This window comes from Musa acuminata, chromosome BXJ3-2, assembly GCF_036884655.1.
Source record: "Musa acuminata AAA Group cultivar baxijiao chromosome BXJ3-2, Cavendish_Baxijiao_AAA, whole genome shotgun sequence".
NCBI lineage: Eukaryota > Viridiplantae > Streptophyta > Magnoliopsida > Zingiberales > Musaceae > Musa > Musa acuminata.
This window is the reverse complement of record NC_088350.1, coordinates 891,534-910,272: the sequence shown is the minus strand read 5'-3', so window position 1 is coordinate 910,272 and position 18,739 is coordinate 891,534. Positions and strand designations below refer to the sequence as shown.

The window sequence follows — 18,739 nt, the reverse complement described above, 5'->3', positions numbered from 1 at the left end:
CGACTACGGACGTACTAGGCCACTACGCCGTAGTCCCCAGACGATACAGGGGAATCCAATCCATTGGACCTGTCTATCCTCAGTTACCGTGTACCTATAGTCCCTCATCTATCTAATATACCAGAGACCGTATATCGAGCATGGTGTTGTCAGACCCACACGGTTTCTTCTCGAGTCTCGCTCTAATCGGATTCTCCCGGAGAACTATTTCTCTCTCAACCCGAATGACCCTGGCTAGGGATTTGTCTGAGCAAGAACACATGGGATATTCCTCTCATGACGCCGAGAGTGGATGATCCTCTATCGACACTCAATAGCCCTCGTAAGATCGACTACCACTCCCAATGACCAGTTGTACTAGATCTGGGACAGCCAAACCTATAAGTCTGGTATCAAAGAGTGGAGCACTCATACAGGACATCCTTGGTGTCTCAAGTCTAAGGACCAGATACACCACTAGGACTACGGAATCGTTGTCTGACAATAAGATATCATCAACCATCTAGCATTCCGTAAGCGGATCAATCAGTGAACTCATTCTCCAATGAGCACCTGTACTGTATCCCTAGTGTCCCTACACAAGCAGCTATGAGACCAGCTACATCCATCATATGGACGGGTATACAGCACACTAGTATGTCCGGTTATCACGATATCCCTCTCGAGTAACCTATGACCGGGATTATTTAGGATATGTGTTTAAAGGTGAATCGATCTCACTATCGTGATCTCATCACGATCCGATTCCCATTGCACAAATCCAAGGACATCACAATATATGTATGCATTTATGCAATAGTTATAAAGTGATATATGCCAAAATATAATAAGCAAAAAGATTCTATATTAAGTCACACGTGCCATCACTCATGTGATTGGCTTGCTGGGCACCTATGACTAGCAGTTTAAATCTTTAGCCTCTTAAATAGTAGTGACTTTAGGGTCCCAACTCTTAGGAAGGGATCTTAGAATCTTATTTACGAGCTTAAAATCCAAAAAACTTTTGCCGAGTCCTTTTAGGCCATTGACGACATCCGTGAAACGAGTGTACATGTCACCAATAGTCTCGCTCGGTTTCATTCGGAAAAGTTCGAAAGAGTGTATCAAAAGATTGATTTTTGACTCTTTCACTCTACTTGTGCCTTCGTGAGTCACTTCGAGTGTATGCCAAATATCAAACGCAGTTTTACAAACCGAAACACGATTAAACTCATTTTTATCAAGCGCACAAAATAAGGCATTCATAACCTTTGCATTAAGAGTGAAAGTCTTCTTCTCCAATTCATTCCAATCGATCATTGGAAGAGAAGACTTCAAAAATCCATTTTCGACAAGATTCCAAAGTTCAAAATCCATTGAAATAAGGAAGATCCTCATTCAGGTCTTCCAAGAGGTGTAATCCGTCCCATCGAACATGGGTGGACGTGTAATAAAATGACCCTCTTGGTTTCCGGCGTATGCCATCTCTTTTAGGTTTTAATCCGTTTGAGAGTTAACCCCGCTCTGATACCAATTGTTAGGATCAAGAGCACTAAGAGGGGGGGGGTGAATTAGTGCAGCGGAAAACTTTTGATGATCAAAACATCATTCGTACGATAAGAGAGATTTCGGTAGAAAAGTCGATTCGTAAATCACTTTAACTTATGATCAAGCAAGATACAGTTAAAGCAAGTCTATGTAGGCAGTTTGCAGTTATGATGGAAATTAGAATGTAAGCGTAAATTGAAATATGATGTTCGTACGATAAAACTGATTTACGTCTAAACGTCGATTCGGAAAATATTGAACTTTGAAACACGATCGTAAATATGCTGAAGGCAGTAAGCTATCGAGGAGGTTTGCAGTAAAGATAATATGCTCAAAGTAAATACAAACCAAGATTTTAGAGTGGTTCGGTCAATCTTGACCTACATCCACTTTTGGCTTCCTCCACCGATGAGGTCACCGACGTCCACTAGAGGCCTTCCTTCAATAGGCGAAGGCCAACCACCTTTTTACAGTTTCACTCCTTTAGACGGGCTTAGGAGACAACGCTTACAGAATTTTCTTTCCTCTATTGACAGATCAAAACTTGGAAGAAAAGAGAAAGGAGAACTTTTAACTCATACAACACTTTTGAGCTCTAAAAATCACAGAGTAAGATCAGGATTTTGGTGGTTTTTTGTTACTCTTTCATTGCTGAAAGAGTGGGGTATTTATAGGCCCCAAACCAGTTTGAATTCCGAGCTCAAAACTGTCAATTCCCGGAATTCTGGGGTCTGGCTGTTGCACCGCCTGGCAAAGCTCGGAGACTGAGCCTCTGGGCGGTGCCACCACTTATCAGGGACGGTTGCACCTCCTGCCATAGCTCGGAGATGGAGCTCAGGCAGTGCCACCACTTGACTAGGGCGATTGCACCGCTCAGCCAGAGCTGGAGACCGAGCTCAGGCGGTTGCACCTCTGTCAGAGGCGGTTGCACCGCCCAACCAGAGCTCGGAGACTGAGCCCTAGGCGGTGCCACTGCCGAACCAAGCGGTGCCACCTCTGGCCAAGTAATTTGGGTCCGAATGGGCTGATCCATTCGGCCCAATTTGGGTCTTTCAAGGGCCCAATTACCCCAAGATTAAGTTAATGGGATCACCTCTCATTCTTAACTTAATCTACATGCTAACTACAACAATTCTTAAGACATTTACTATAGCTTGCTCCGGTGCGTCAATCGCTTCTTCCGACGAGCTTCCGGCGAACTTCCGGCGAATCTCCGGCGATGCTCCGACGGACTTCCGGCAAACTCCTGGACTTGCGATGATCCACTTGGCGAGTTCCGACGAGCTTCTTTTGGCAAGCTTCTGGACTTCTCGGATTTATTCCCGCCAAAACCTCCGACGACTGTCCGGACTTCCGTCGAGCTCTCAAACTCCCAACGTGATCATAGTCTTGACTCCGGCGCAACTTCTGCTGCATGTTTTACTTTCATCGTAGTTAATCCTGCACACTTATCTCAACATATGGATTAGATAACAAATGACAATTGACGTCATCATCAAAATTCGAGATTCAACATTTTAGAGTCTTTAACTCTTTGAGTGCCTTAATGTGTGATTTAAGAGTGTTAAATATCAAAAGCTATTTCGTAAGTAGAAACCTAATTGAATTCATTTTTATCTAAGGCACAAAATAGAGAATTCATAGCTCTAGCATTTAAAGAAAAAAATCTTCGTCTCCAAATCATTCCAATGGTTCATTAGAAGAGAAGACCTTTGAAAACCACTATTGATAATATTCCATAAATTCAAATATAAAGAAAGCAAGAAAAATCTCATTCGAGTTTTCCAATATGTGTAGTTTGTCCCATTGAACATAAGAGAACGAAAGAGAGAGTGACCCTCTTGAAAGCCGAAAAGAGTTATTTCTCTTGGGTGTTAAACCAAATGAAAAAAACCAAGCTCTGATACCAACTGTTATGAACGAGTCGACACTAAGAGAGGGAGGGGGGAGGGATGAATTATTGCAGCAGTAAAATCATCGGTTTAAAATTTCTTTGTACGATAAAACTGATTGGAAAGATATTAACTTGGAATATGTTCGGAAGGGTGTGTAGCAAAAGTAATGAGAAGACAGTTTACAGTTAAAATAAATTGCTCAAAAGAAATACAAACCAGATTTTTATAGTGGTTCGGTCGTCGTGATCTACATCCACTCCATCGATTCCTCTTCCATCAAGGCCACTGGCATCCACTATCGATTTTCCTTCAATAGGCAAAGATCAGCCACCCTTATAACTTGATTCTCCTTTTGATAGGTTCAGGAGAGAACCTTTATAACCCCCACAACCTCCTCTCTTAAACTTTACTAGCACTTAGAGTTTGAGAGGAGTTCACACAAGATTACAATAACATTTTCTTTCTTTTTCACTCTCTATTCTTGTGTATATTAATCAAAGATGAGAGGGGTATTTATAGGCTTCAAGTTAATTCAAACTTGGAGCCTAAAAATATCTCATTCTGGGTTTCCCGGGTCCTGGCGGTACCATCGCCTGCAACACCGACACTAGGCAGTACCACCACCTAACACCTTGCCACTAGGCGATATCACCGCCCAAACTAGTGGTACCATCACCTGACAGTCTCTTAGAGACTGTATTTGGGCGGTACCCCCGCCTAACATAGTTTCAAAGACTGTGCCACGATGGTTCCACTTGTTGGGTCACTATTTGGGCATTTCACTTAGCCCAATACAGTCCATACATGGGCCCAACTAGCTCCTAATTTGGTTGGCCCAATTAGATGATCCTCTATCAACACTCAATAATCCTTGTAAGGTTGGCTACTACTCTTAATGACTGACTGTGCTATATCTGGAATATTCAAACCTATAAGTCTAGTATCAAAGAGTGGAGTACTCATACAGGATATTCCTGGTGTCTCAAGTCTAAGGATCAGATACACCGCTAGGACTACAAAATCACTGTTTGATAATAAGGTATCATTAACCATCCAACATTCCGTAAGCGGATCAATCAATGAACTCATTCTCTAATGAGCACCTGTATTGTACCCCTAGTATCGCTACACGAGTAACTATGAGACTAGTTGCATCTATTATATGGACGAGTATAGTACACTAGTCTATTTGATTATCTCGATGTTCCTCTCGAGTAACCTATGACCAGTATTATTTAGGATATGTGTTTAAAGGCGAATCGATCTCATTATCATGATCTCATCGTGATCCGATTTCCATTGCACAGATTCATGGACATCACAATATATTCAAGCAACAAACAATAAAAAGTGATAAAATATCAAATAATAATAATAAGTAAAAATACTACTTGTCAAGTCACATGTGTTATCACTCACATGATTGGCTTACATGGCACCTATGATTAGCAATTATGACATTAAAAGTTTCTACGATAGTACCACCCAATATCAACCGTAGTATTGCTCATATCTTAAAATTTTCGAAGATTTAAAATTTTAGTTATATTCTTGAAGCCTTTTGGGCCTATAAATATCTCACTTAAGGGTTAGTTGATGGGGTATCAATTAGTGAGTTTGTGAAGTGTTATAACTCTCTTTTTGAGTATTGTTTGAGTTTCATCCTCTCTCTGAGTTTAGTTGTGACACTAAGTGGTAGGAGGTGAGAGATTTTTTATAAAAGAATGAGTTTGAATGTTCTCTCCTAAGCTTGTAAAAAGAAGAAAATTTATAACAAATGTAATTGATCTTTATCTATTGGAAAAAAGATTGATAGTGAAAGCCGATAGTCTCGAGGGAAGATAAATAGGTTAGGAATACAAAATCATTATAAATTTATTTGTATTCCTTCTCTGTTATCTTTGTTTATAATTACTCATTTATTTTCAATTATTTTACTCACAATCTTTACTTGTACATAATATTTGGTTAATTATGTTTTAGATACAGATTTATGATAAATTTTAAAGTTGATTAAAATTTATTAATAACACGCCTCTTACTACCATTAAAATCCTAACATATCTATCATTGAATATAACAAGACATTATATGCATCCTTTGTGGTTATCGATGATGTTGACGTTAAACATAAAGTTAAATCATAATTTATATAAATTAAAATACAAGACTCGGTTGAAACTGGTACAGTTTGGATCATTTTTGCTACGATCACCGAGATCACTTTGTTCTTCTTTTACGATCCAAGAGCCTAAAGATTTAACCGTCCGAAGTGGTATCCTATTTTCTTATTTCAATAGGTAAGATTATTGTCTTTGCCAAAGAAACTATGAACTTGGTAGGGACTAAGATGGTTTTGTCATCTACGTCTGCATTAAACATAAATCGGATTATACCCAATAGGGGCAGATTCAACCCATTTAACCCACGGTAATACACTCAAATGTCACTTGGCACCACCCTACAACTAAAGCCTTATGTTAATTATTGTTTATGTTAATCAATGTCATATGGCACCACCCTTGGGAATACAATCAAAAGGATCAAGCACATTAGATTAACACAACAACATAATCGTTATTTCATTTATGTTAATTATTATTTCTACATACATGTCCAACTTTGTTAAATCCAACTAATAACGACATAAATTTATATGTTATATTACACAATCGCCAAATCAATTACTAGATTCATGAATCATCAGTTCATTGTAAAAACTAGGCTCCATATCAATTCAATGGTCCATTTTTTGATGATCAGAATTAGTTCATTTATAAAGTGAATTATGGTTTAAAATTTTATTTAGTTTATACTCATATCAGGTTTTTTTATTTTTATTTTTCGTAAAAGGTAGATGATAAAGATAAGTTTTGATTCAAAACTTTACGTTAGCAAAATCTTTACCAACTGAACATCTTAGTAACTTTTTGGTTATGGGTGATACTGAAATCACGTTTTGTTTTTAGATTATTTTGTGATGATCCATGTACTTGGTTTTATTTCCTATTTTGTTGTTGGGCTTTAGCATTGTGGAGACTTCAGATGTCCCTTTTAATGGGCTTAGATATTTTTAAGGCTTAATATACCTCTCATTGTTTACATTTTTATATTCTTTGGAAGATTTTTTTCTAACTCCAGATAGTCAGACATCTGTTTGGTTAATACATTAGTACATAAATGATAAATCCAAGATCCGAATTCACATATGAGCATCATGTACATTGATTAACATAATAATTTTTTATTTTTTGAAAAAAATTATACAAAGGGAACCTGATCTTTCCTACTAGCACACAACTTACACTAATTTTTAACCAAATAAATTATAATTAAAATCAAATTAAACCCCTAAAGCATAATATAATAAGTTAAAGTCAAATATAAGTTAAACAGACCAACTCAGATATGATCAAACAAAGTCCATGATGATAAAATAATCAAGAAAGAAACATCAAATATAATAATAATCGATTAAAACAAGATATAAACTAATGTTTTACTCTTGCTTCTTATAACTTTTTACCCTTTTATTAGATTGCTGATATGTAACCCACGACAGTAAAGAGTTTTCTGAGTCCCAAAATACTGAGACTTTGAGACAAAATCATATTTTTCTAAATTATCCAAGTACTCGAGTTTCCTTAATTTTGTTCATCAATGCATGAAATCTTGTGTTAGAAATGAGTACTTTTTTTCTGGTTGCAATTCTTAATTTATCACAATAACACAACTAATTTGATCTCTTTAATAGATACCTGAGATTGGTCCAACGAAAAACTCTGGCAATGTCAATCCGATGCTTTGGTTGACAATCCTGATGGGGATCTGGAAGAAAGATACTTTTAAGACTCCTCGGACATGTAACAGATAGTAATTCGATTGAAATTATGCTACACAACCACGTTTCTCTAATGTGTATTTTCTTTTTTCTGAAAAAAATTATTACGAAATCAATGTCCTACAAAAAGACATGTGATCTGCATAAAAGATTTCAGACAAATTAGACGGAAAAGATTCTACCCATATGCATATACTGATCGATTTATCTAGTCTATGTATATTTTCTTGCTCCACACAATTCTTACATCAAAGATTCCCAGTAACAAGATAACTACACTCAAGAGTACAGCAAATAGCCAAAATATCTGGGTGTCCAGTCAAATAGAGAGTGCAGCACTCAGCCCAAAATCACAACGAAAAAAGGCAGACATAAGCAATGCAGAGGACTACTGTGGCATTAAAAACGTAAGATTAACATGTTATGAAAGACGAGAAAACTTCAGGAATAAAAAATAATAAGATAACTACACTCAAGAGTGCAGCAAATAGCCAAAAGATCTGGGTGTCAGAGTCAAATAGAGAGTGCAGCACTCAGCCCAAAATCACAACTAAAAAAGGCAGACATAAGCAATGCAGAGGACTATTGTGGCATTAAAAACGTAAGATTAACATGTTATGAAAGATGAGAAAACTTCAGGAATAAAAAAAGCACCTGGTTCATAATTTGTGTGCAGTACTTGATGCAAGTTCCAAATAAACTTCCTAGTTGTCCTCTCAAATCAATGAATCATTGCATGTAATCCATACTCCAACTCAAAATTTATAAAACTTTCGGACCGAAGAATAGCAGATGGACACAAAAGAACATTCAAGCGGATATCCATGAAGAGGCTAGAATATTGATATTAAGAACAGGAAGAGGAATGAGGGTTAATCAAGAAGCCTGTACTTCTTTCATAGGGAAAACAAATAAACCATGCAAATGGCTCCAGTAAAATTAGAATCAATATTCCCAGTTGCATTCTACTTTCTTTGTCACAATACAACCAAAAATTTGAGTCCAATTTGGATTCCAGTATATAGCCAAAAAGGGTCTTCTAGTCCCAGATCATTGAGCCGTTCCCTGTGCACTAAACTGAGTTGCATCAAAAGAGAAAAGCAAGAATAACTAGGTGCCCACAGGAAAGCTGCTGATCAACCCAAATCAAGGGAAATCCAGCTTAAAATGAAGACAGGAGAGTCAGTGAGAGAAGAGAAAGAGCCTCAATCCACTAGAATCTCTAATCATGCCATATTAACTGATCTAGGCTCAACTTGGTCAATTCAGATATACAACTAAAATAGGAAAGTAAATTAGATAGCCCACATTTGACCTCAACAAAGAGCCTAGATCAATTTCCTCAGCATGGAGAAAATCTCAAATACCATTAGATATTCTTCATGTAGCTCATGTAAAATCCTCAGTACGGGCTCCTCAGTACCTAGCATAAAGCCAGACAATGATCACCATTCAAAAGCACCCAACAACAGAGATGAATCCCAAAAGCATGTCTGTCTCATAAACAGCTAATAGCTGTTGCAACTCCAATGGGCAAAGAAATAGTTTTAGCTAGAATCTCAAGGTCTTCCTGGGACTTAACTAGGTCAACATTAGGAGGTATGAGATCAGGTTGATGAACACTGTTGTTCAATAATTGAAAAGTCTAGAAAACTGAAGAACCTTTGATTCATTTATCATAACTGCAGTTTAGGGTTATATCATTTTTAATGTCCACTAACCAAACCTCACTCATAAATTTTTCTCAGCTATAATGATCTTTAAAAAGATGAGTTTTGGCTCACTGGTTTTGAAACAGAGTCCTCAGAATACACCTACCACTCAGTTCAGCCTTTTGTCTAGAGCAACAGGTTGACTGCAACATGCAATTTACTTGTCAACTTTAACCATAACATTCATCATTCTCCAGAAACAACTCCAAAAGCTATCCTCCCAAGCTAAACACTGAATGTGTCATGTAGAACGAACTCAGATATCAACTCTAATGTAGGACAAAATACATGGAAGGCTCTTGGAAAAAAGAAAATATTATTTTCCTAGGATTTGATAGTTATGGAATGGCGAAAAGAAGATATTAATTGAGGAAAAAAAATAAAAAGGATAACTATCATATTCCCTTAACTGATGAAATTATTAAATAAGAAATATGTTTCAATGGTCTCACATCAAGGTGCCAACCAAGCTGACATTGAGATGATGCTAAGCTGGCATTAGGCATATCATCATGCCAAGAACAAAGCCCCTGTCGATTAACATATATCCTAAGCCAATCCATGTCTATTAAGGCATCTTGGGTCAATACACTATGACCATGGAGCATATCATAAATTGCCAACCCATACTTCTCTGATGTAAGCGCTCTACATATTTAACAATCTAGGTGTTACTACCAACCCAAGATATAAATATTTTACATAAGGGGCATAAAAGGCTTTATCAAGCTGAACTAAGACAAAATTATGGGGTTGAACTATCCTAAACCAGCTAAATTTAAGTCTCTTTATTTGAATGCTTACCTAGCTAACTAAATGGGATAAATACTTGAATGCTCCTAATATGTTACTGGAGTAATTGAGAGAAGAAGTGTATTTCAAGTCAACCCTCTAGATGAAGTTTAACCAACACTCTAAGATTCAATAACATTGATCAGATTGCTTCATGAATCTATGGAATTTGCCAAGTTAAACCTTTAACCATCAACTTTAAATGTACGAAGTATGCCATCCTAGTGAAACAAATAACCACAAAGACAATCCACAATTCCAACAACTTTCATCTCTTAAAAGGTCATTGGTAATTCATAGTTCACAAGTACGGTATTAAGACTAAGATCACTAGGGATGATAAGAACGAGATCATTCAATTACTCAAACTTAGATCCAATTACACGGGGATCAACCAAGTGAATGATTTTTAAATAAAAATTATAAAAAATAGAAACACTAGGAAAATAAAAAATAATATTTGTGTAAAAAATATCTTATGTCAAACATTTCTTTTATATTTGTATTTTATATGACATATTACCTTTATAAATGAAACAGAAATGCAAAAATTATAAAAAATTCCAACTCTGCTTCAAATTCAAAATCCAAGTCCAACTTGTAGCTTGCATTTCAGGACAACATGAGAATCCTCAAACTTTCTAATCTTTCCTTCAGTATATGTATATGTTAATAATCACAAAACCCTATGTTTGAAGACACTAAAGGCTGCATTAATGCCTATAAATAATTATCCGACCTGCAGGCAAAATTGGGCTTAAATATGATAATCTTTCAAATGTTCCTTAATCCATTAGATTATATTAAGTTTAGCTTAGAATAAGTAATTGACCATCACCGATGTCCTAGTACTTCAAATAATATGAAGTGTAGCATGATCTATAAGCAAGTTGGAGCATAGGAAAAGTTAAACCTCAATCCAGTGAACCACTCAATTTCATCCAAGAAAAAATGTCCAACAAGAGATGAACAAAAAACTACATCATAAAAGAACATAGTTCTACAAATTCCAAATGAAGAAATGTCTAAGGAGCACATGTACATGCTCACTATAATCATTGGTCAACATTGTGAAGAAAAAAGTAGGCACTAGTGTGATCTAATGAGTATAGGCAGCAAACCAATGAAAACTAATAAACAGATAGAAACATTTCTCTGTGTTGGTGGACAAAAAAAATGCAGCAAACCCTTATTAAAGCATGTAATAGCAAAGAATTGCACCTAGTTTTAAGTGCCCTAAATGTTTAGGATTGAAGACTTTCTTGGTGAAATCCAATGCGAAGTGGCACATTAAGCCTCAAAAGGTCACTAATTTCTATATCGTTGGTCAGGAAAATACTAGTATAGGCATCAGAGGCGTCGCAATGGAGACTCCCAAGAACAGCCCTTTAAAATGGTAAAGATATTTTGGGGTGTAGAAAGCATCCGCATTAATAGAGACACCAATAGACGAATAGTTAACCAAGTGCACATGAATGGCTCAGCCTACAGCACAAGATATCATCAAAATCCAAATCCACAAAACCTCATCAGGATCAAAGATGAAGTGCAGAACACGACATGCGACGAAACCAATCGGCAAGACATTTTCAATAAGTGCCCGTTTCAACACAAGTCAATGAATTTGAAACTTCTAGTTGTGCATCCAAGCAAGTTTTTGGACGGATCGACATTATTCGTCCATCAGTTCCGAAGTCTATCTCCTGAAGGGAATTCATAAAAACAAGAAAAAGAGTGTAACCAGATGAGGCACTAGAATGAAATTACAAGATTAGGCAATGAGAAAACCCCCGAGCTTCGCGTCAATCAAGATGCCATCGGATGTGCGGCGATGTACTCGACGGCGAGGGGGCAGGAAACGATCTGGTCGGCCTCCTTGTCGGGGATCTCCAGCTTGAACTCCTCCTCCAGAGCCATCACAATCTCCACATTGTCCAAGCTATCCAGCCCCAGATCCGTCTGGAAATGCACGTCCGGTGTCACCTGGCAGGCAAGCAATTGGAAGCACGGATGAAAGAGATCTAAACCAAGGAAAGCAACAAGTGGTAGCCTGCTAGGGTTACCTTGGCGGGATCGACCTTGGGGAAGCTCTTGACGACGTCGAGGACCCGATCGACCACCTCCTCACGGGTGAGATGGTCGTCGCCGTGGGACGACATCGATCGAATCGAGGTCTGAAGGCATGAGAGGGATCTCAACCGGTCTAGGGTTCGGATCGGGACGCGGACGTGACCAAGGATCGCCCCTCGCAGCGCGGATGCCATCGCTCGATTAGTCTTCCCTCCTCCCTCTTCCCTCTTCGATTCAGCGCCTTGGACGGAAATGGATGAGGGCGGCGCACAGGCTCAGCAGCAGAGGTGTAATACTGAGGAGAGACCATTGCGGTTTTTACCCCTCGTTTTGCTCGGTTCAGGGAGACTATTATGCGGATGGGATGAAGGCAATGTGAATGGACGGACGAGTTTAATTTTGAAGGACAATGCATTTTAACTCGTAATTCATAAATTAAAATATTATTTTACTTTAAAATGCCAAAGCATATATATATATATATATTTCACTCAATTATTTTCATAATTCACATGATAATTCTTATCATAAAATAATTAAGAAAAATTAATTCAAAAATCTTGGCTAAGGCTTTTGGTATGTAATCTTAAACTACATATTCTAAGATTTTATAGCTGATTAACTCTACGGACTGAGCGATAACGGATATTATTAAGCTCTTGTCGAGTTCTTTAAATATATTTTTTGAGATTTCAAAATTGAATTGAGCCTTGATTGCTATCCTATTGAATTTTTCTATTAGCTTGTAATTATCATGGATAATACCAGACAAAGAAACTACATTGCTTGCTTGTTGAATGGTCTTGTATTAGCCGTTGAGTTCAGAAATACATTGTGCTAATGTATATGAAATGTCTGTTTGTTTGTATAAAGAAATTAAACTATCCTAGGAACAACACAAAGCAAAGATTATAGGTGAAAGTTAGGGTATCAAGTTAGTGGGAAAGAAAGAAGGATTTACGTACTCAAAATCAGGGTTTACAGCAAACAAACCTTTATGTGATTCTGTGCGATAACGTAACGATTAGAGTGTTGTCGGTTCAGAAAATTAAGTGTAATCATAAATAGAAGCGGTTAAGTAGAAAGTCAATCAGTAGCCCCTGATACTCACTTATTCGATTTCAAATCAGCTAATGCACAACTTATATAATAGATTAATGAATTTAGTGAACAATCAAAAAAGTTATATAATAGATTATATAGCCATATAATTATTGGAAAGAATAGAAGACAAGAAAATTATTGAAGAAGCTATTTTTCATTAAAGATATTCTTCCCCTATTTATACAGATTAAGAGAGAGGATTTGCCTCAACAGAGTACAGAGATTTTCTCGTACAGTTATAGAAATCTTATTAGAGTAGAAAGATTTACTCATATACGTGAGTAGGGCAAGAGCAGAAGATCGCTGCTACTGCTACTGCTACGGTTGCATCAGCGACAACTACGACTACTGCGAAAGCTGCAATAGAGGAGAAAGCTGTAGCAATGCTACAGTGATGCTACAGCAAAGCAAAGGAGGAAGTTGCAATAGAGGAGGAAACTATAGCAGAGGAGAAATCTACAGCAATGCTGCAACAGAGGGGGAAGTTATAGCGATGCTGTAGTAGAGGAGGTAGTTGCAGCGATGCTACAGTAGAGGAGAAAGCTACATTAATGCTACAGTAGAGGAGGAAGCTGGAGTAGAGGAGGTAGGTGCAGCAAAGGAGGAAGCTACAGTAGAGTAGGTAGCTACAACGATGCTACAACAGAGGAGAAAGCTACAGCGATGCTATAGTAGAGGAGGTAGCTATAGCAGATGAGGAAGATATAGTAGGAGGAGGAAGCTGTAGCGGGAGGAAGCTACAGTAGAGGAGGACGCTGTAACGATGTTGCAATAGAGGAGGAAGCTGCAATGATACTGTAGCAAAGGAGGAAGTTGAGGAGAAGGAGAGAGTGTGGATCATAAGGAGAAGGACTGGATAATATTATGGGAGAACCCAATTGCCATATCTTTCTGTCGCTGCATCTTGTCGCGAAACACCTATGCTGCACTGCAACAACCCCCTAAGCGTGACCTCTACCTCTGGCGACTGAAGTGATATTGGTCCTGCTGCCATCATTTTTTGAGGCAACTGTAGCATCTCCTTGGCGAACAGCACCTGTCTTCTCCTACTACCACTCTGCACTGACACCTCACATATTGCTACTGATGTTGTGCCAAAATCCGCTACATCACTCGGGTCTTCTCTACTCATCTTCCTCTACTTCATTGATTTCAGATCTCTATAGTTTTTCCTCTCGCTACTTCATATCACATCCTTCACCACCGTTGTCTCTCACCATAGGTTGTCACTACTTACTCTTAACCCCATTGCTGCCCATCACTATCGTCATTATAGCAACAACAACATCCAACGATAGTAATCCAAAACTTCTACAAACCAAGTAGACAGCTTTCCAGTGAAGTCGAAGTTCTCAAAGAACACATCAGCGCCCCCACCTTCTTCCTATTAAGGCAGAGCTGAACCTTCTCCCTCAATCTCACTCGTGGCCGCGTAGAAATCCGTCGGTAGAAAACCGTTGCTGATCGATCGCTCTACGCCCATAGCATCGTTGGCTTCTCCTAAAGTGGGACTGCGCCTGTAGCATCGCCGACTTCTCCGAAAACCATAAGTTGTCAAACATCAACTACGTGTTTCTCACATACATACGACTGATCAACTAGTGGACTCCCTCACAAAGCCTCTCACCCATAACTTACTTTCATCACATCGGTCCAAGATCGAAGTCCTTGACAGAAGCACCATCTTGCGGGGGTATGATAACAGTCAAGATCTCCCGTTATAACAACTTCAACAATAGTCAAGATCTCCCCAACTCTGTTGAGGAGATGTCATAAATCTGTTGAGGAAAATCCTCCTCTGTTGAGGAAAATTCTCTCTTCTAACATGTATAAATAGAGAGTATTGTATTGTTTTAACTTAATTCAATCTTCTTCTTTGTATTTCATTTCTATCATGGTATCAGAGCTATTCCTGCCTTAGGAAGCTTTACTCTCTCTTCCACAACCTGTTCTCGTTGGAGCGAGGCATGTCTTCTGCACCTGACCTCCGACGAATCCCATCACCATGAACCTAGTTGCCATATCTTTCTGTCCCTACATCTTGTTGCCAAACGCTTATGCTACACTGCAACAGCCCCCTAGGCAAGACCTCTACCTCCGGTGACTGCAGCGATATTGTTCCTGCTACCATCATTTTCTATGGGAACTGCAGCATCTCCTCGGCAAACAACACATGTCTTCTCCCACTACCACTCTGCACCAGCGTCTCACCTATTGCTGCTGATGCTGTGCCAAAATTTGCTATATCACTCGGGTCTTCTCTGCTCATCTTCCCCTGCTTCGTTGATTTCATATCTCTATAGTTTTTCCTCTCACTACTTCAGATCACATCCTTCACCACCGCTGTCTCTCATCGTAGACTATCACTGCTTGCTCTTAACCCCATTGCTGCCCGTCACTATCATCGCTGCAGCAACAACAACATCCAGCGACAGTAATCCAAAACTTCTACAAACCAAGTAGACAGCTTTCCGGTGAAGTTGAAGTTCTCAAAGAGCACATCAGTGCCCCCTTCTTCCTGCAGAGACAGAGCCGAACCTTCTCCCTCGATCTCACTCATGGCCACGTAGAAATCCATTGGTAGAAAATCATTACCGATCGGTCACTCTGCACCCACAGCATCGCCGGCTTCTCCCAAAGTGGGACTACGCCTGTAGCATCGCCAGCTTCTCCCAAAACTGCAAGTTGCAGCATCTCACAAACCTACAAGTTGCAGCATCTCACAGACCTGCAAGTTGTAGCACGTTCAGTGACAGTGGTGCCGCTATTGCTGCAGTCGTTGTTGCTTGCGATAGCATCAACAACTATAGCTACATCGTGAATAGTGGCAGCATGGATCTCATTGATTACTTGCCATTAATGCCTCAGTGAAGACTTGTCAAGGTGCAGCATCATATGACAAATATAAGAAGACCTTTTGCTTGGAAAGTTGGCAAGTGATTGGTATAGGAGGCCTCCTCGTAGTAGAATAAAACTGCTTTTCCTTCAAGAAGTATAACTCCTCGCACTTAATCATAGCAGTTTTTTTTTACCTATCTAATCATTGTAAACTCCCACATTGCCCCCTTAGATTGATATATATGCCCAACATGTCCTTATCATCTATATCTGATGTTCCAATTACTATTCTTGTAGGAAACTACAATACCTTTTCCTCTATGGGCCTTATTTCTATCAATGCTGTCACTCTCATCCCCTTCAAATTATCCAAAGGTGACAACTATACATCATGGCGTGCTCAATTCTCTAATTTACTATTTGGCTATGATCTTCTAGGCTTTATCGATGGCTTTCTTTGTTGTCCACCGACAATGCTCAACATCCCAAGCGCATCTAGTCTAGTACCAAATTCGGACCATAAACTATGGTTATGCTAGGATAGTCTCATCCTTTAAGCAATTCAAGTCAATCGCTGGATCCCTCGCCCCACTCATTTCTTCATGTGATACTGCTATTGAAACTTGGTGCAAGTTGTAAACCACCTTGGCCAATCGTTCCCCTATTTGCATGCTTAGTCTCCTATCCAGTCTCATAAAGATAAAACAAGAGGGAAGTTACTGTCCATATCCTCAACGACCTAGGAGACGAGTACAAAGAATTGGCAGCAGTAATATGGGCACGTGATTCACCAATGTCATTTGAAGAGCATTATGACAAATTGACTGATGATGAGATATATCTCAAGTGTGAGGATAAGTTGCTAAGACCATCCATCACAGCTCAAGTCAGTAAAAAATATAAGAAAAAGAGCAACCGGTACAACAAGGGCTCCAAACAAACCTCCCCTCCTTAACCTTCTCAACATTTTAATTGCAACCATCAAGGCGACTACTTCAATTATCCTCATCCCTTGCGTCCTGATCATACAAATCAACAAAGAGTTGTTTGTCAGCTATGTGATAAAGTTGGCCACTCTACAAAAGTCTGTAGAACTCGACCCAGACTTCCTCCTCCGTCATATTGGCCTTACGCAAATCTTACAGCTACTTTAGCTACTGTGATCAAAATTGGATCGTGAACTCTAGCATATCTCATCACATCACCTTTGATTTATAAAACTTGTCCATCCATAGTGACTATAACAGAAATGAAGACATCATCATTGGTGATGGTAATAGACTCCCCATTACTCATACTGGTTCCACAATGCTTAATTCACATAGTACTTCATTTACGCTAGATGATATTTTGTGTGCACCCCATATTAAACGAAATCTCATTTCTGTTTTTTTAATTCTGCAAACAGAATCATACCTTAATTGAATTCTTTACTAACTTCTTTCTTGTTAAGGATTTGAGCATGGGGGCATCCTTGGTTCGAGGCCAGAGTAAAGATAACATTTACGAGTGGCCGTCAATTCTATAAATCACCCAACCCACTACCTACTCTTCGGTCATAGCTCCAACTGATGTGTGGCATCATTGTCTTGATCATCCCTCAACTCTTATTCAGCAAAAACTGCTTTCCCGTTATTTTCTTCCTATGCTTGAAGAAACCAATAACATCATAATTTATTATGATACTTGTTTAAGTAATAAAAGTCATAGACTTCCCTTTGAAAAATCCTCCATATCCTACTCTAAACCCCTTGAGGTTATTTACACTGATGTTTGAGGCCTCGCTCCAATTACTTCCTTTGACAAATTCAGATTTTAAGTTATTTTCATAGACTATTTCACCAAATACACATGGTTATACCCTCTTCACCATAAATATGAAGTTTCGACAGTCTTTACCAACTTTCGAAGATTGGTCGAGAACTTATTTCAATCTAAAATTAAGACTGTTTACTCTGATGGTGAAGGCAAATATCAAACCCTCATATCCTACCTATCTGCTTATGGTATACAACTATTGAATCTCATATTTTGATGATGAAACCAATTGATAATTATTTTATGATTTAATCTACGTTTTGAGTGATGCAGGATGCTTCGATCAGGATGAGATAATTAAAACAGGAAGAATCATATTGAGTCGGCAGAAAACATGTCAGATGATATAACGTCGGGCCAAAGGATCGGTCGATGTATCGATAGAAGGCTTCGGGCCATGGATTCGGGCATCGGGCCAAGAAGAGCGGATATTGAGCCAAGGATATTGGAGTTGGGGGGTCAACTGGCCGATTGGGCAATAGGCCACAAGAGAGGACGATGCGCTAAAGAATTAGACGAAGCATCGATGGACCAATGGCATGCTGGATAACATTATTCATGCTTAGTATTAATTGTCTAAATTGAAGTGTGTTTTACATATGCAGGATTAAGTATGATAGTAAGGCATGAAGCAAAATGAAGTCCTAAAGTCAAGGACGTAATTTCGTTGGGAGTTCGAGAGTTCGTCGGAGTTCAAACATTCGTCGAAAATTCTGCATGAACCAATCGAGAAGTCTAGGAGCTTGCTAGAAGAAGCTTATCAAAACTCACCAAAAAGATCGTCATAAAGTCCAGGAGCTTGTCGGGAGTCTGCCGGAACATTGCCGAGAGATCGTCGGAAGTTCGCCGGAAGCTCGCAAGAACAAACCAAGACATAGGGACTTGTTTAGCTTAAGAAATGTCTTAAATTTTATAGTTAGCATATAATTGAAGTTGGGATTGAGAGGTAATCCTATCAACTCTATTAGGGGCCAATTGGGCCCAAAGTTGGACTAGTTTGGGTCAAATTCAAGGCCCAACCAGGGTGCTGAAACCCTGGCCGACGGTGACACCATCTGGGGAACAGCACCCCAAGATTCCTGGGCGGTAGTACCACCAACAACAATGCTGCCAGCAATGGTACCGCCCCTGTTCGACAGTGG

The 18,739-nt window shown here is 39.0% G+C and overlaps 1 protein-coding gene across 2 annotated transcripts; it reads right to left on the bottom strand.

The window, feature by feature from the left end:
- Positions 1-11,328: 11,328 nt before the first annotated feature.
- On the bottom strand, positions 11,329-12,148 carry LOC135631131 (acyl carrier protein 1, mitochondrial-like). 2 transcript variants are annotated; one of them, XM_065138560.1, is made up of 3 exons: positions 11,831-12,148; positions 11,556-11,750; positions 11,329-11,470 (listed from the first exon to the last, which is right to left on the bottom strand). In XM_065138560.1, the coding sequence occupies exons 1-2, from the start codon at positions 12,029-12,031 to the stop codon at positions 11,574-11,576; spliced, it is 378 nt and encodes a 125-aa protein (XP_064994632.1). In that variant the 5' UTR covers positions 12,032-12,148; the 3' UTR covers positions 11,329-11,470; positions 11,556-11,573. The 2 variants fall into 2 exon arrangements, with proteins under 2 accessions (XP_064994632.1, XP_064994631.1); XM_065138559.1 differs by having other exon boundaries at positions 11,329-11,750; positions 11,831-12,147.
- Positions 12,149-18,739: the final 6,591 nt, after the last annotated feature.

Bases quoted from the DNA above. Each gene is read 5' to 3' on its own strand.
- LOC135631131 (XM_065138560.1), bottom strand. From the start codon at position 12,031: ATGGCATCCGCGCTGCGAGGGGCGATCCTTGGTCACGTCCGCGTCCCG. The intron at 11,751-11,830 runs GTAACCCTAGCA...CTTGCCTGCCAG, and splicing joins CCAAGGTCGATCCCGCCAAG to GTGACACCGGACGTGCATTT.